General features: G+C 36.1%; 2 protein-coding genes across 2 annotated transcripts; one reads left to right on the top strand and one right to left on the bottom strand.

Moving 5' to 3' along the window:
* Positions 1-719: 719 nt before the first annotated feature.
* On the top strand, positions 720-8,119 carry ssb (small RNA binding exonuclease protection factor La). Its single transcript, XM_041807786.1, has 12 exons — positions 720-869; positions 2,515-2,578; positions 2,671-2,774; positions 5,154-5,328; positions 6,198-6,305; positions 6,388-6,491; positions 6,597-6,668; positions 6,759-6,801; positions 6,883-7,023; positions 7,109-7,295; positions 7,381-7,503; positions 7,593-8,119. The coding sequence occupies exons 2-12, from the start codon at positions 2,522-2,524 to the stop codon at positions 7,670-7,672; spliced, it is 1,194 nt and encodes a 397-aa protein (XP_041663720.1). The 5' UTR covers positions 720-869; positions 2,515-2,521; the 3' UTR covers positions 7,673-8,119.
* Positions 7,693-12,791, bottom strand: mettl5 (methyltransferase like 5). Its single transcript, XM_041807787.1, has 7 exons — positions 12,553-12,791; positions 12,357-12,471; positions 12,078-12,262; positions 8,538-8,620; positions 8,333-8,384; positions 8,213-8,262; positions 7,693-7,805 (listed from the first exon to the last, which is right to left on the bottom strand). The coding sequence occupies exons 1-7, from the start codon at positions 12,650-12,652 to the stop codon at positions 7,764-7,766; spliced, it is 627 nt and encodes a 208-aa protein (XP_041663721.1). The 5' UTR covers positions 12,653-12,791; the 3' UTR covers positions 7,693-7,763.
* Positions 12,792-13,420: the final 629 nt, after the last annotated feature.

Below are 13,420 nucleotides of genomic sequence, written 5' to 3'. Positions count from 1 at the left end.
GCCCTCTGGCTTTGAAAATAATATAAAAAGACCTGTTTGATAACCAAAGTTGCTCAGCCCTGGCTTAGAAGAAAAGTGCTGCAGAAGACAAGAAGTATTTAATGATGTTCCTGACATTTTTGAGGGAGATGTTTCAAGCTATTATTCTCCCTGCATGTTTAAACCTTCATACATTATAAAAAATTGAAGAATAATAGTTTATGCAATCTCAGCAATCTTATATTCATTTTGAACCACGTTATTACAACCATAATGACAAGAATTATTTCAATAATTTTATTAAATTCAAAATCACATAAAATCCGTTGTCCAAGAAAAGACTTAAACCCTGAAAGTGGTTAAAAATCTTCCCAAGAAAATTGTTTCGAAGAGTAGCGACACCTGCTGACCAGATGGTGCAATGAATAAGAAGTATTTTGAGAGTGCACAGAATTTAATTTCATCAAATCACTCAAGTAAAAGTTTAGTTACTCTGGAGAAAACTTATTTAAGTAGAAGTAAAACTCCATATTTCAAAATGTACTTGAAAAGTAAAAATACCAAAACAACTACTCAAGTAGGCTACTGTAACTTCAGTTAACGTAAGTAGTACCGCCACCCCTGTATAAATGAAAAAATTGACAGTATCAGTGTAATCTACTCCTCTGTGTCACAGCGACACCCTGTGGCTGTGAGCTCACATTGTAGCCTGCTCAGATTCACACCACGGGGTGGGCCGGGGAGCCACAATCGCGTATGCGCTAAACGTTGATCTTTTTGGTCCTCGCTGCGCTCCGTAGCACGCAGTTGATTCAACAACGTGCAAGTAGGAAAGTGAGGACTTTTGGTTTGAACAATTTTAACAGCAGCAGCTAGAGACTCAACGAATCGTAAGTATGCTTTTACACAGCGGTATTATGGGGACTTAACGTTTGAATTACCTTGAAATGTTAAAAATAAAAGTAACAGAAAATATTCTCACGTAGCACGTTTCCTCATCATGTTTTTTTCCTGTAAAGGGGTTGAGACTGAGTATTAATGACTGTTTTAACCCAGTTCCTGGAGAAAACTCAGCGTCCACAGTATCTTAACAGCATCAAACATATAATGAGAACGTAGGTTGTTCTAATAAGAACGCTGAGTTTGCTTTTGACGTTTGTGTTTGGACGCAAGCATGGCCGGTTTAACGTTGCAGCTGCGTTACACAGGAAGCTAAGCTAGCAGGTTAGCCATCAAGCTAGCATTAAGTGCAAAATGACATCGGATAGAATGAAAACTGCTGACTGTACATTCAATGTATGCAGCGTAGATGTTTCAGTTGGCTTTCAAGGTCTCGTTAATTTTGTCAGCTAATTGAAGACACGGTCTGCTGCCTAGATTTGTTCATTTACTGCTACACAGCTGTACAAAATGAGAGTTTCTCCATTTACAGGTACATCCCAAAAAATTAGAATATCATGAAAGAGTTCAATATTTTTTGTCACTCATTTCAGACAGTGAAAATCATGTATTATAAGGTCAATAAAAAAGGAGGCCCAACCGAGTACTGAAGGCATAAAAGTGAGCATACTTTATAGAAGCCTGACATTTCTGTTTAAAATATCCTTTTTTTAATTGATCATATGTAATATTCTAATATTTTGAAACACTGAATTTTGGGTTTTCTTATCTGTAAGCCATAATCAACATTTCAAGAAATAAAGGCTTGAAATATTTCACTCTATGTGTGATGAGTCTATATAATAAATGGGTTTCAATTTCAGAGAAGAGTGACAAAAAATATTGAACTTTTTCATGATATTCTTATTTTTTTTAAATGTACCTGTAGTCCAATCCCATATTCAACCCCAGAGTAGAGCTGCTGTTGGTTCTCACTACAGCAGATTGATAAATAAAGGTTATCAGCAAATCAATACAGACAAATATTATGGTCCCAGGCCCAGTAGATCATCTATAATGAGTTTCTATTTTATAATACACTTTGAATATTCTTTTTCACTGAATGACTCCCAGGTCAGGGACACTAGTCAGCCTTTGATAGAATAAAAACTGTCAATATTATACATTCATCAAGCACAGAATGAATTAAAATGCAACAATATGGGTACGTATAACTGACCTATTAAATATTTTGCCTATGTACCATAGCCTTAGGTGCATTCCTGTGAGATTGTGTGCCTGAACAGAGGAATCAAATAATTATTGATTCACTCATCTGTCGTCTTCTGTTTCTAAAGCTTAGGTGTGGTTACTCTGGAAAAATGAAGCAAGCTGATTATCAAAAGAATTAAACCAGCGAAACGTGAAAGCTTTGGCATAGGGGGAAAGTGCATCATTTTTACTGTTAATTGCATCAGACTGCATCTTCTGCTGTAAAAGAAATACTCAGTACCCACTGGCATTGGATTTACATCCTGAGTCATTACAGTTGAATGTGTATATGATTACCAAAAAAAATCCATGGATATAACTCTCCTTCTTACCTATTAAATGAAAAAGTATGTAAATTTCTAATAGTTGTTGTTTCCTTCACAGAACAATCATGGCAGAAAATCAAGAGATGTCTCCAATTGAGATGAAAGTGGCCCGACAAATTGAGGTAATCATGATTTGAAATGCATATTTTCTGAAGTAAGAGCAACAAGAGAGAAAAAAATCTAACTGAATATTTCATTTAATTTCTGCTCCTAGTACTACTTTGGGGATCACAATCTTCCAAGAGACAAGTTTCTCAAAGAACAAATACAACTTGATGATGGCTGGGTCACTTTGGAGACGATGCTTAAATTCAACAGGTTTGTCCTAACTTCTTTTCCAACCCTTTCCAATTCATTACATTTTCAATTGCTTGTGTTATTTTAATTGGAAAAAGCACAATATTACTACTTCCACTACATATAATCGGAATGATGCGTTCTAGTCTTAATGTGCTGTAAACTGTATATCTGTCATGTGACCCATTTTCTTGATAGTAATCAGGACAGACTTTAGAGTATCTTTCAGTAACCACTCAGTCATTTTATTCTGTACTGGGCGAGATTACTTTTTGTGCCTGAAGAGCACAGACTGTCACTGATTACAGATGCACATTGATGAAATCAGATCCTTTAGGTTTTTTGTATACTCAGTCCATACCAACTCTTTATTGAGATAGTGCTGCCATCTGCTGGTGCCCTTTTTTAATAACATAAGGCCTGTTCCAAAAATCTAGGAGTGTGGTTTGATAGTAATTTTATTTTTTGCAATCCTGTTTTTATCATCCAAGAAATATCTAAAACAAAAAAAAAAGACAATGAAACAGTTTCGCATGCTTTTATATCCACTCATAGATTAAATTAACTGCCTTTTACTTGCCTGAGCCAAAAATATATTTACTGCCTGCATTTAGTTCAAAGCTCAGCAGCGAGGCTTTAACTAAAACAAGGAAATCTGAGCACATCACTCCAATGCTGTCCTCTTTACTTTGGCTCTCAGTGTTCTGCTTTTAGAATTTCATTGATAACTTCTAAAGGTCTCAATGGCCTGGCTCCCACCTACATTTTAGACCATTTATGAGCCAGCACATACTCTGAGATCCTTAGGCAGGAGTCTCTTATCTGTCCCAGGGGCCTGGCTGAAAACCAAAGGGGACAGGGCATTTTTTTTAGTCCAGGTCCCTGGAACACCCTGCCCGAGGAAATCAGATTGGCCGAGTCATTGACTTCTTTTAAATCTCTTCTTAAAGATGTACTTTTATCAAAGAGCATTTCCTAATTTTAACAGTGTTTATTCACCTGATTTTGAGTTCAACATGTTTTGACCTTTTTTTCTACCCGTACCAACTTTGCTGCCTGATTTTACTTGCATTTTATCAGCTTTGTTATCTCTGCTGCTTGTGGAGCACTTTGTTTTAAAAAGCGCTCTATAAATAAGGATGATTATTTTTATTTTGGCATTTTAAGGAAAAATGACCCTAAAGGTGGATGGTTCTTTCCTTGTTATGGATTTAATTCTTGCAGCCAGTCGTATATTATGTAATTTTCCTTCACTAAAATTTACATTTTCAAAACAATGAATTGCCCAAATATGTAAAGGACATGTGTGCAGGCCAAGAATTTGTCAGTGAGCTGCTGGGAGGAGCTGGATATTCTTAGAAAAGGACAGAGAGAAAGAAAGTGGTGACTAATTGGTTCATGACCCAGTTTATGACTCATAACAAGTAGAGCAGGATCGTAACCTGTCTGCGCCCTATTCCTGAAGTGCACTTGTTTACATGTAGCTACAGCATTCACACACACAACCAGACACTCCTTATAAACAGTAAAACTTTGCTGAGATAGATTTGCTTATATTCAGTTACCAGACAGAAAGATTAATCAATAGACTGCTTGGCAAAATCCAAGTGGTGAAAGTTGGATTCTGGTAATTTTATGTGACAAAGTGCATGTTTTAGAGTGGTAGTTCTCAACTGGTCCAGCCATAGGATCCACTATCTACTGTAATGTGAAGTAGGGCCCCAAATTTCTGTTTTTTATTATGTTAATTCAACAGAAAATGTTGAAATTTGGACCTTGGAGGGAACACAAAAAAAGGCTGTACAAAGAGACTGGCTAACACTTTGGGAGGACATGCATGCAAACATTTGATTTCACTATGTTTTTAACACATTTTGGTTGTTTTGTTTTCAAAGGTGACAAGACATTTACAAATTATCATATGAAAACTAACTTTCTTAAAAATATTTCATCCAAGATAACAGGATAAACAAGTGAAGATCTCAAGAAAACAATCAGAATTTACTTACTTAATTTCACTTACTCCCTAAGGCTCCAATATCAGAGATATTTAGCCTTTTTTTTCTGAAACCAGTTCGTGACCCACTGTAAATAACCCCGTGATCCACTTTTGGGTCTCGACCCACCAGTTTAGAACCACTGTTTTAGAGCACTTTTACTACGGCCTGAAGCACGAGTAATTCAAGGCCGGAAGGTATGGAGAAAATCCCAGCCACAGTGTTTGTGGTGATACTTCATAGCTGCACCAGCTGAGACAAATCAAACTTAAGGTCCTTAATAATGACTCCAGCTTTGAGATGAAAAATGCCCAACTGTGTGAATGATTGTTTGCTGCACAGAAATCTTTTCTCTGTCTTTGATTTTTTATTTTATTTTTTTACATCTTTATTTTCTCCTCAGACTGAAGTCTTTAACCACAGACAGCAGCGTCATCGTTACAGCTCTCCAGAAATCAAAGACGGGTCTCTTGGAAATCAGCGAAGATAAGACTAAAGTCAGGAGATCTCCAAACAAACCCTTACCTGAACAGAATGATGACTACAAAGACGCCCTGAAGCACAAATCTGTGTACATTGTAAGTTATTAAAATGCTTAAACTAATTCAGAATAATCACTTCATGTCTAACTTGTTTACTCATACATAAGAACTAGAAGAGCAAATGTAGTAAGCATATGCAGAACATACATGATGTATATGTGCAACACTTCTTTTAAACTACAGAAATAGGAATTTTTCCCCCATGCAAGTGTTTTGCTGGCTAATTAGTGCTTATCATGGCACTCAGTTAACCCTGTGAAGTGAAATCCAAACTTTGTGTCTTAACACACTAGGTATGTTGGAATATGGTTGCTGTAAACCTGTGAAAATACTGAGATCTACATGTGACTGAATTCTGGATTTAGACCTTTAGATTAGAGATATCAGATTTTGGAAAATAATCTGATTGTGGACCCCCCCCCCCCAATATTGCGATTGCAAAGTGATTTGCGATTAGTCCTTAACTTTCTTCAATTCCTAAACAAGGGCTGAACAGTTCTTTAAAAATATCACATATTGGTGATTTTGACTCATATTGCCAAATAGATATGAATCATTGCATTGAATGGTTTTTGTCATTCTCATATTTTATAAGAAAACATTACAAAAATTAAGAAGGTAGGATTTTTTTGTTGACTATTCTAAAAAAAATGGTGCCTGAATGATTTCATCATATGTCATGCATAATATTGACTTAAATTATGATAGAGCAGTTTGTACAAAGGTCTTATGATAAAAGAAGCATTTATATGCCTTTTTTTAAAGAGAGTTTTATCAGTTAAGAATCTAACAAATCTAAATACAGATTTATTATCACTTTACAGTGTCTTTAACTTAAGCTTGGGTTCTCATTGCGCATTTGTAACCTTGGATTTTACATTGCAATTTTCTCTCCGCTTATCCAGAAAGGTTTTCCTCTTGAAACCACCCTCGATGAGGTTCAGGAGTGGCTGAACGGGAAAGGAACCATAGAAAACATTCAGATGAGGAGAAATCTGCAAAGGCAGTTCAAGGTATATTTTTACATAATATGTAACCAAATCAAAATGTTTCACATTCAGTCTGAGATTTGTTTAACCATTTAATATTTTTCAGGGATCAGTGTTCATCTGTTTTGACACAGAAGAGTCCTCAAAGCAGTTCCTCGAGCGTGAAGACATAAAATCTTACAAAGACAATGAGATGCTTGTGTTGTCAAGGTAATTTGTTCTAATTGTTTATCTGCAATGGATAAATGATGCGACTTGATAGAAAATATAAAATAAACTGGTGTATGAAAACAATAATTGCTCTGCTTATTTCAGGGAAGCGTACCATGCAAAGAAAGCAGAGGAGAGAAAAAACTTCAAAACAGAGTCAAAAGCAAAGGCTAGACAGTGAGTAGACAGAGGCAATACCACATCTGTCCTAAAAGCATATTTAATTTAGTGTCAAAATTACTCACTCTTTCCTTTAACTATTTTCAGAGACAAAGAAGAAAAGCAGAAAAATGCAGAGGAAAAAGAAATGGTACGATCTCCTCTAGTGCATTCAAACCATCTGACCGTGATGAGCTCTAAGCATGTAAATAATTAATCGATTGTTTTGTAGGGCGCACTCTTGGATGAACAGACTGGATGCTTGCTGAAGTTTTCAGGAGAGCTTGAAGATGTCTCCAGAGAGGACTTTCATGAACTGTTCTCTGGGCACGGAAAGATAAAGTGGGTCGATTTTACAAGAGGGGCCAAAGAGGTAAGTCATCTTTCTACTGCTCGAGTTTGTCACTGAGGGTTAGGAGATGTGGTGTAGGTAAAATCATGTTTTTTCTTTCTTTAAGGGGACTCTCCTTTTTGATGGGAACGCAAAGGAGGCATTTGAAAAGGCCAAAGAGGCAAACGGAGGAGAGTTAAAAATCAAGGACAACAGCGTTGAGTGGCAGGTGCTCGAGGGAGAGGAGGAGAAAGAGGAGCTGAAGAAGATCATCGAAGCTCAACAGGAGTCGTACAATAGGAAACAAGGAAGAGGTAATCAATATTTTCTAACATGATTCTTCAGATATTAGTTTCTTTTCATTTATGATCTGAGCTCATGCATGTCTCTCTTCTAAAGGCGGCAGAGGAAGAGGAGGCGGCAGAGGAAGAGGAGGCCGAAGGGGAAGAGGTGGCAGGGATCAAGGAAGAAATCAGTTTAAGGGCAAAAAGACGAAATTTGAAAGTGATGATGAAGATGATGGTGAGCAGAACACTTTTCCAGTCTTATTTTTATTTATCACAAACTATGCAGTGACTAAAACATTTTTGTTTGTACGTTTTTCCCTCAAGAACCTACAGCCCAGAAGAGAGAACTAGAGGATGCTGATGGTCCTGCAGCTAAAGTTGCCAAAACTGAGAATGGATCGTAGTCAAAAGGCTGCACCCATAGTTTCTTTTTTGAAAACCTTTATTAAAAACAGTGAAAATACAGAGGCGACTTAATCCATTCCAGTGAAACTGTCAGGCTGTGGAAAACCGTAAGAAGTCCACCTGGATGTCAACCTAGAGAAGACCGGCAAAGCATCTCATGAGTTTTCAGCCTTTTAAGTCCCTGTATGTCGTTGTGCCTCTCATATCAGTTGTGTGACTATTTTTCGTTCTTAAGATACTTTTGATTTTATCAACATAATTCTGTTCTTTGACGGTAATTTAATTTAACCTATACACATAGTTGATTCTGTAAGACCAGTGATCTCTAGAATCTGCGTCATTTGTTTTCTTGTAGATATCTGACATTGAATTATGAGAACATCTGCTTTGCTATTTTTTTAAGTTTGCATATGTGAATAGCAAATAAAACCATTTATAAAAATCAATCAAGGTTCTATCAGTGTAGTTTGTGACATATGGATTGGATACATTGCTGGGAAGCAGGTGTTTCCTGACAGTGTGCCAGAAGAGTAGCTTACCGATTTCTTTTTGTGGAACTTGTAAGAAGCTGGCAGGTCGTATCTTAATTCTGTAAAGGCAATACAAAGTCAGTGTTTGGATACTGTAGTTAAAAATGAGATGTGTTGTTCTCTTTTTACCTGCTATTACTTCCATCTTCACACCCCAGTCATTAGCCTTCTTTTGTATGTGCTGGAACCAGAGGAGGAGTAGTGCATCAGAGATTTATTTAGATTTCCTTATAAATATTGGTTATCAGATTTTGGCAATGAGTACTTGATCATGTCTCCAAAGCTTTATTTAATACAGTGCTGTAAATATGATAACTTGGGGCAAAAATCTTACCTCTCGTGTTGATGTTTTATGAAGTGAGTATACCGCTGTCTTTGCCATTGTTAAAGCAGCCCGCAGAAACTTCATGTCCATACCTTAAAGATAAAATAATGCATGTAAAATTAACCATGTCAGAACTACACTTAGTTAAATGAGGTACTCTACAAAAAAATGACAAATTGTAACCCAAATTTTATGTTTTTAATTTAAAATGGAGTAGTTTCAGCTTGAAATAGAACAAAACATGTAAAAGAGCAATAAATAACTTTATTTATAAAGCACTTTTAAAAACAAGGGTTCACAAAGTGCTTTGACATGCAGAAAAACAAAGCAGCAGAACCCAACAGGAGATAAAGACAGCAAGAGAGCACTCAAGGGAAGAGAACCTAAACAAGATCCACACCAGACTACATGTTCAGCCCAAACAACATTATTACTGAGACATTATTAGAACTAAAAATACAAGGAAGTCATAAGAGCTTAGACATCCCATAACATCACCAGAGCTGAGACAACCCGAGACATCATTAGAACAAAGACATCCTAGGAACCCACAAGTACCCGGCCAACACAGAAACCCAACCACAAAACCTGAGACCAAGGGGACTTAAGTTTTAAAAGGCAAGTAAAATATAAGTAATAAGAACTAAAATCATTAAGAGAGGTAAAACTGTAAAGGAAAAATAAATGTAAAAGAAGTCTGAGGAAGAAAAACACTAAAATGATACAAGCATCAAGAGGGTAAAAGCAAAAACCAGTAAGAACTGCCTAAATAAAACTCAAGATCATAGATATAGAAAATCAATACGAGGAGTAAGAGGTATTAAAACACTAATAAAAAGAGTAAAAGGTATTAAAACAAGCTAAAATCAGAAGTAGTAAAGAATTACTAGTAACAATAATAATAACAGTAAAAGATAACTAGAGGATGCTGATGGCATAAATATATTTTCTCCAAAATAAAAGCACATCATAGACTTTTTGTGACATTTTACCCTGACACGTCCATGACCCACTTTTGGGTACAGACCCACCAGTTGAGAACCAAAGTTCTAGCGCAGGGGTCATCTTCTACATTTGTACCTTGACCAGATTTGTTTTGACAGACATTGTGGGTGCAAGACTATCAAATGAACTAAGTTACGTAAATATTTTGTCCCAATTAACATATTAATGATTAAGTATTTTATTTTATTTTAGGCACAAACAATGAGATCAGCCCTTTCTGCCTCTACTACAGGTAGCAACTGAGATTTTTAAGTGCCATATTTCTGGGGTTACCACGTTCATTACTGGTCTTGACACCACTATACTATGTCCTAAATGGTGAGAAATGTGCAGGAAATTGGTACTTTCTTTGAAATCTCAGGTTTGGAAAATTGCCCTCTGCAAGACCTTGAAGTGGAAAGCTAAAATGCAGGTTTAATCAGGACTTGAATAATTAATGTGTTTATCATGCATCATATTTTCTAATGATGACAGGTGGATTTCTGTAAAAATAGGTCAAACGTGAGTCATTCCTGATAAAACCATTTCAATATTGATCGTTTTTAGGGCAGATTTAATAACCATAGGGATATAAAGACAAAAGATGCACTAAAAAACATTTTTTGAATTTAATAGTCTTTTGGGGATCAGATGGGAAGCTTTGGGGGGCTTGATATGACCCCTGGGTTTCCATTTGATGATCACTGCTCTAGAGTAACTAGGTTGTAAATCTATGTCAAACTCCAGCATTTGTTATAAAAGGTAAACAGTGGAAAACTCTGGCTCCAGCTTTGGACTGTAAACTACAGCCTTTAAACCAGTGTTAATTTCGTCGACTAAAACTATGACCAAAAGTGTTTGTCAACAGCCTTTCTCCATGACAAAAACTAGACTAAGACTAACAAAACATATCTGTGATGACTAAAACTGACAAGGAGTAAGTTTAGTTTTCGTCAAGATGACTAAAACTAGACTACAATGTAAAGCAGTTTTCATCTGACACTCAAAACCTGTTGACATTTCTCCACTGTGGGTAAATCTGTCAAAAACAATGCAGCTCTAGCTATTCAGGCCTCTCAGCTGTAGAAAGCAGGGACCCCAGGTTTGACAGGTTACACAGAACACACTAACATGACTTGGTACCAGATTTAGGTAATAAATAAATAAATAATAAATAATAAATGCAAGGACTAAAAGTAAAGACTTAAAATGTGAGGACTTTTTATGGACTAAAACTAGACTAAAATATTTTTGAGTTTTCATCAACTAAAACTAGAAAGACTAGAAGTGACTAAAATGTGACTAAAACTAAAAGACATTTTATCCAAACACTAAGACTAAAATTAAAAATAGCTGCCAAAATTAACAGTGCTTCAAACAAATGTGAAGGTTTATGCAAACTTCACTCAAACTACCTCAAATCATGACAAAACGTACATGAATGGTTCATACCTAGGTCTTTTGCTAATAACACTTGTGGTTTAGGCTGTTGTGTTTGGCTTCAAACGATGAAAACAATTCAAATGTATGTGTATTTTAGACAGCAATATGTCGCTTTTTATCTTCTGGGGTGCAGCGTTTAGATATGTGAAGGGGGGCTCAATGGAAAAAGGGATGGGAACCACTGGTCTACACAGGTGTCAAACTCAAGGCCCGGGGGCCAAATCCGGCCCATGGAACAGTTAAATCTGGCCCCCAAGATGATCTCATATTTCTGTTATAACTGGGCCATCAGTCTGAGGTCTGCAGATTTCCTCAAGTATAAAAATGTAAAATTATCCTTAATGGTTTAAGATGTCAAGTCACAAAATCTTAAAAAAAATAAGGAGTAAAAATAATTAGATAAAGTCAGGAATGCGGGAAAAGAAATTAATTTGTGTTTCAATTTTTCATCTCACAATTGGAACTCAAACTTAGAATTTTGAATTTTTATTTCATACTTTGAGTATTTTAACTCATAATTTAGACTTCTCATATAATATTTTGGATCTTAAAGATTCATAATTATATTTTTTAAGTGATTATTTGACCTTTTTAACTAATCATTTTGTATGATATTTTGTTTTATCTTATGTTTTCAACTCCAAACTTTGACTTCATAATCCCATAGTTTGACCTTTAAGACACAATTTAAAATTTTGAGTCATATTTTGACCTTTTAAACTCATGATTTCGACTTTCTTTCTAATATATTGGCCATTAAAAACAGTTTTCAATTTAAATTTCATGTTTTGACCATTCTGAATAGTAAATTTACTTTTCTCAGATTGTAAGCCTTTAAACTTATCTTTTTAACTTTTTAAATGTCAAAATTGTTTATCATCAGTGCTAAGATTTTTAAAAGTATTTATTACCTGTGAAACAAGGTTGACAGTGTATGGTTAAAAAGGTGAGCCTGTTAGGCCCTCAGGTTAGTCCTGGATCCAGAGTCCGGCCCCTGCTGTGATTGAGTTTGACACCCCTGGTATAAGGAATATGACCCTTGGCGGTGTCATTACATTTATTTAAGATTTAACTTGACTCCATTATTCAAACTGCACTCTTGGGTGTTAAGAGATTACTTACCCTGGTTGTGTTTAGTCCCAAATGGCGGGTTCATTATTACTGTGTCAAACTTTTTGGCATAAGCCTCAGCCTCCAGACAGCAAAGGTCACACTGGACCAGATCCAAATTAGAAATCTCAAACTCATCTACATTTCTCCTGAAAATGTCCAGAGCGTCGCTGTCAATGTCGAACCCGACGCACAAACTAAGGAAGACAGAAGCACATTGGAGGATCAGATGTGAACTGGATGGGATAAATACAGCTGCTGTGACTGTTGTAACAGTAAGGAGGGATTCACCCTGCATCCAGCATCACAGCTCCGATACTGAGGACCCCACAGCCACATCCCAGATCAGCTATTAGTTTCCCCTCAATGTCGTCAAACGTGTTATGGATCGTATAAAGCATACATGCTGAGGAAAGAAGAGAAAGGGTGAATTAACACAAAGAGAGGTGTAAACAGACTTATTCACGATAACACGTTACAACCCCACCTGCAATATGAGGGCTGGTTGGATACTGCTCAAGAAGAATTTTTGGCTCTTCAAAAACGTCCACCTGCTGCAGACAACTCTCTAACTCTTTAAGTTTCATATCTAGCTTCTGTGAAATACTAAACTGTTGTTACTCCCGAGCAACAGCTCAATTACGCTCCTTCTAACGGGTACCTCCCAACTGAAGTCGCTTTGGATGTTTTTAGCATAGTTTGAGACTACTTCCGCAAGCGCGTGTGCACCCATCAAACTATTCCGTCATAGTACGCGGGGCGCGTGGCAGCAGTTCCTCCCGTTATTAACTTATTTCTAAATTCAGAGATTAAATTAAGTGATGCAAAATAAATGAATGTACCTAAATTAACTCATTTTATGTCTGTCTTGAAAAAACATATAACAAAGTATATAGTACAATAATACAGTTGAACCATAACCAGGTAACTTGAAATGAAATAAAACTAATACTTGATTTAAGAACTACAAAGTAAAGGTTATCCTAAAATAATTCTATTTATTTTTGGTAACGTGAATGATTTTTAAAAAGATACTGAAAACGCGTATACCTCACACATAGAATTCGGTTGTCATGCTTTATCACTTTCAGATGATGATAACTTTATGAAGGAAGACGAACGAGCATCAAAGAAAAATTGCATTAATGCATTAGTGTCTGGTCCAAGATGGTTTAGCAAGCAGGGAGTATTACAGGCGGCAGGTTGAAAAAATAAAGATGATTTTAACAGGCACCATTTTTTTTAAATCTGAAAATTAACAGAATACATTGTATTAAAAAAAAACATAATCAATGTACACCGAATGTTCAAGTTAAAATATACTTTAATGTTGCTGCCAAAGCATATTTAACCAA

The sequence above is a fragment of the Cheilinus undulatus genome, linkage group 15 (genome assembly GCF_018320785.1).
Source record: "Cheilinus undulatus linkage group 15, ASM1832078v1, whole genome shotgun sequence".
Classification (NCBI taxonomy): Eukaryota; Metazoa; Chordata; class Actinopteri; order Labriformes; family Labridae; genus Cheilinus; species Cheilinus undulatus.
Note: the sequence above shows the minus strand (reverse complement) of the source record. Positions and strands in the feature narration are given on the sequence as shown.

Coding starts and splice junctions, on each gene's coding strand:
- ssb (XM_041807786.1), top strand. CDS start 2,522: ATGGCAGAAAATCAAGAGATGTCTCCAATTGAGATGAAAGTGGCCCGA. Junction 2,775..5,153: donor ACGATGCTTAAATTCAACAG/GTTTGTCCTAAC, acceptor TTTTCTCCTCAG/ACTGAAGTCTTTAACCACAG. Junction 6,306..6,387: donor ATCTGCAAAGGCAGTTCAAG/GTATATTTTTAC, acceptor AATATTTTTCAG/GGATCAGTGTTCATCTGTTT.
- mettl5 (XM_041807787.1), bottom strand. CDS start 12,652: ATGAAACTTAAAGAGTTAGAGAGTTGTCTGCAGCAGGTGGACGTTTTT. Junction 12,472..12,552: donor AACCAGCCCTCATATTGCAG/GTGGGGTTGTAA, acceptor TTCTTTCCTCAG/CATGTATGCTTTATACGATC. Junction 8,385..8,537: donor ATAAAACATCAACACGAGAG/GTAAGATTTTTG, acceptor CTCTGGTTCCAG/CACATACAAAAGAAGGCTAA.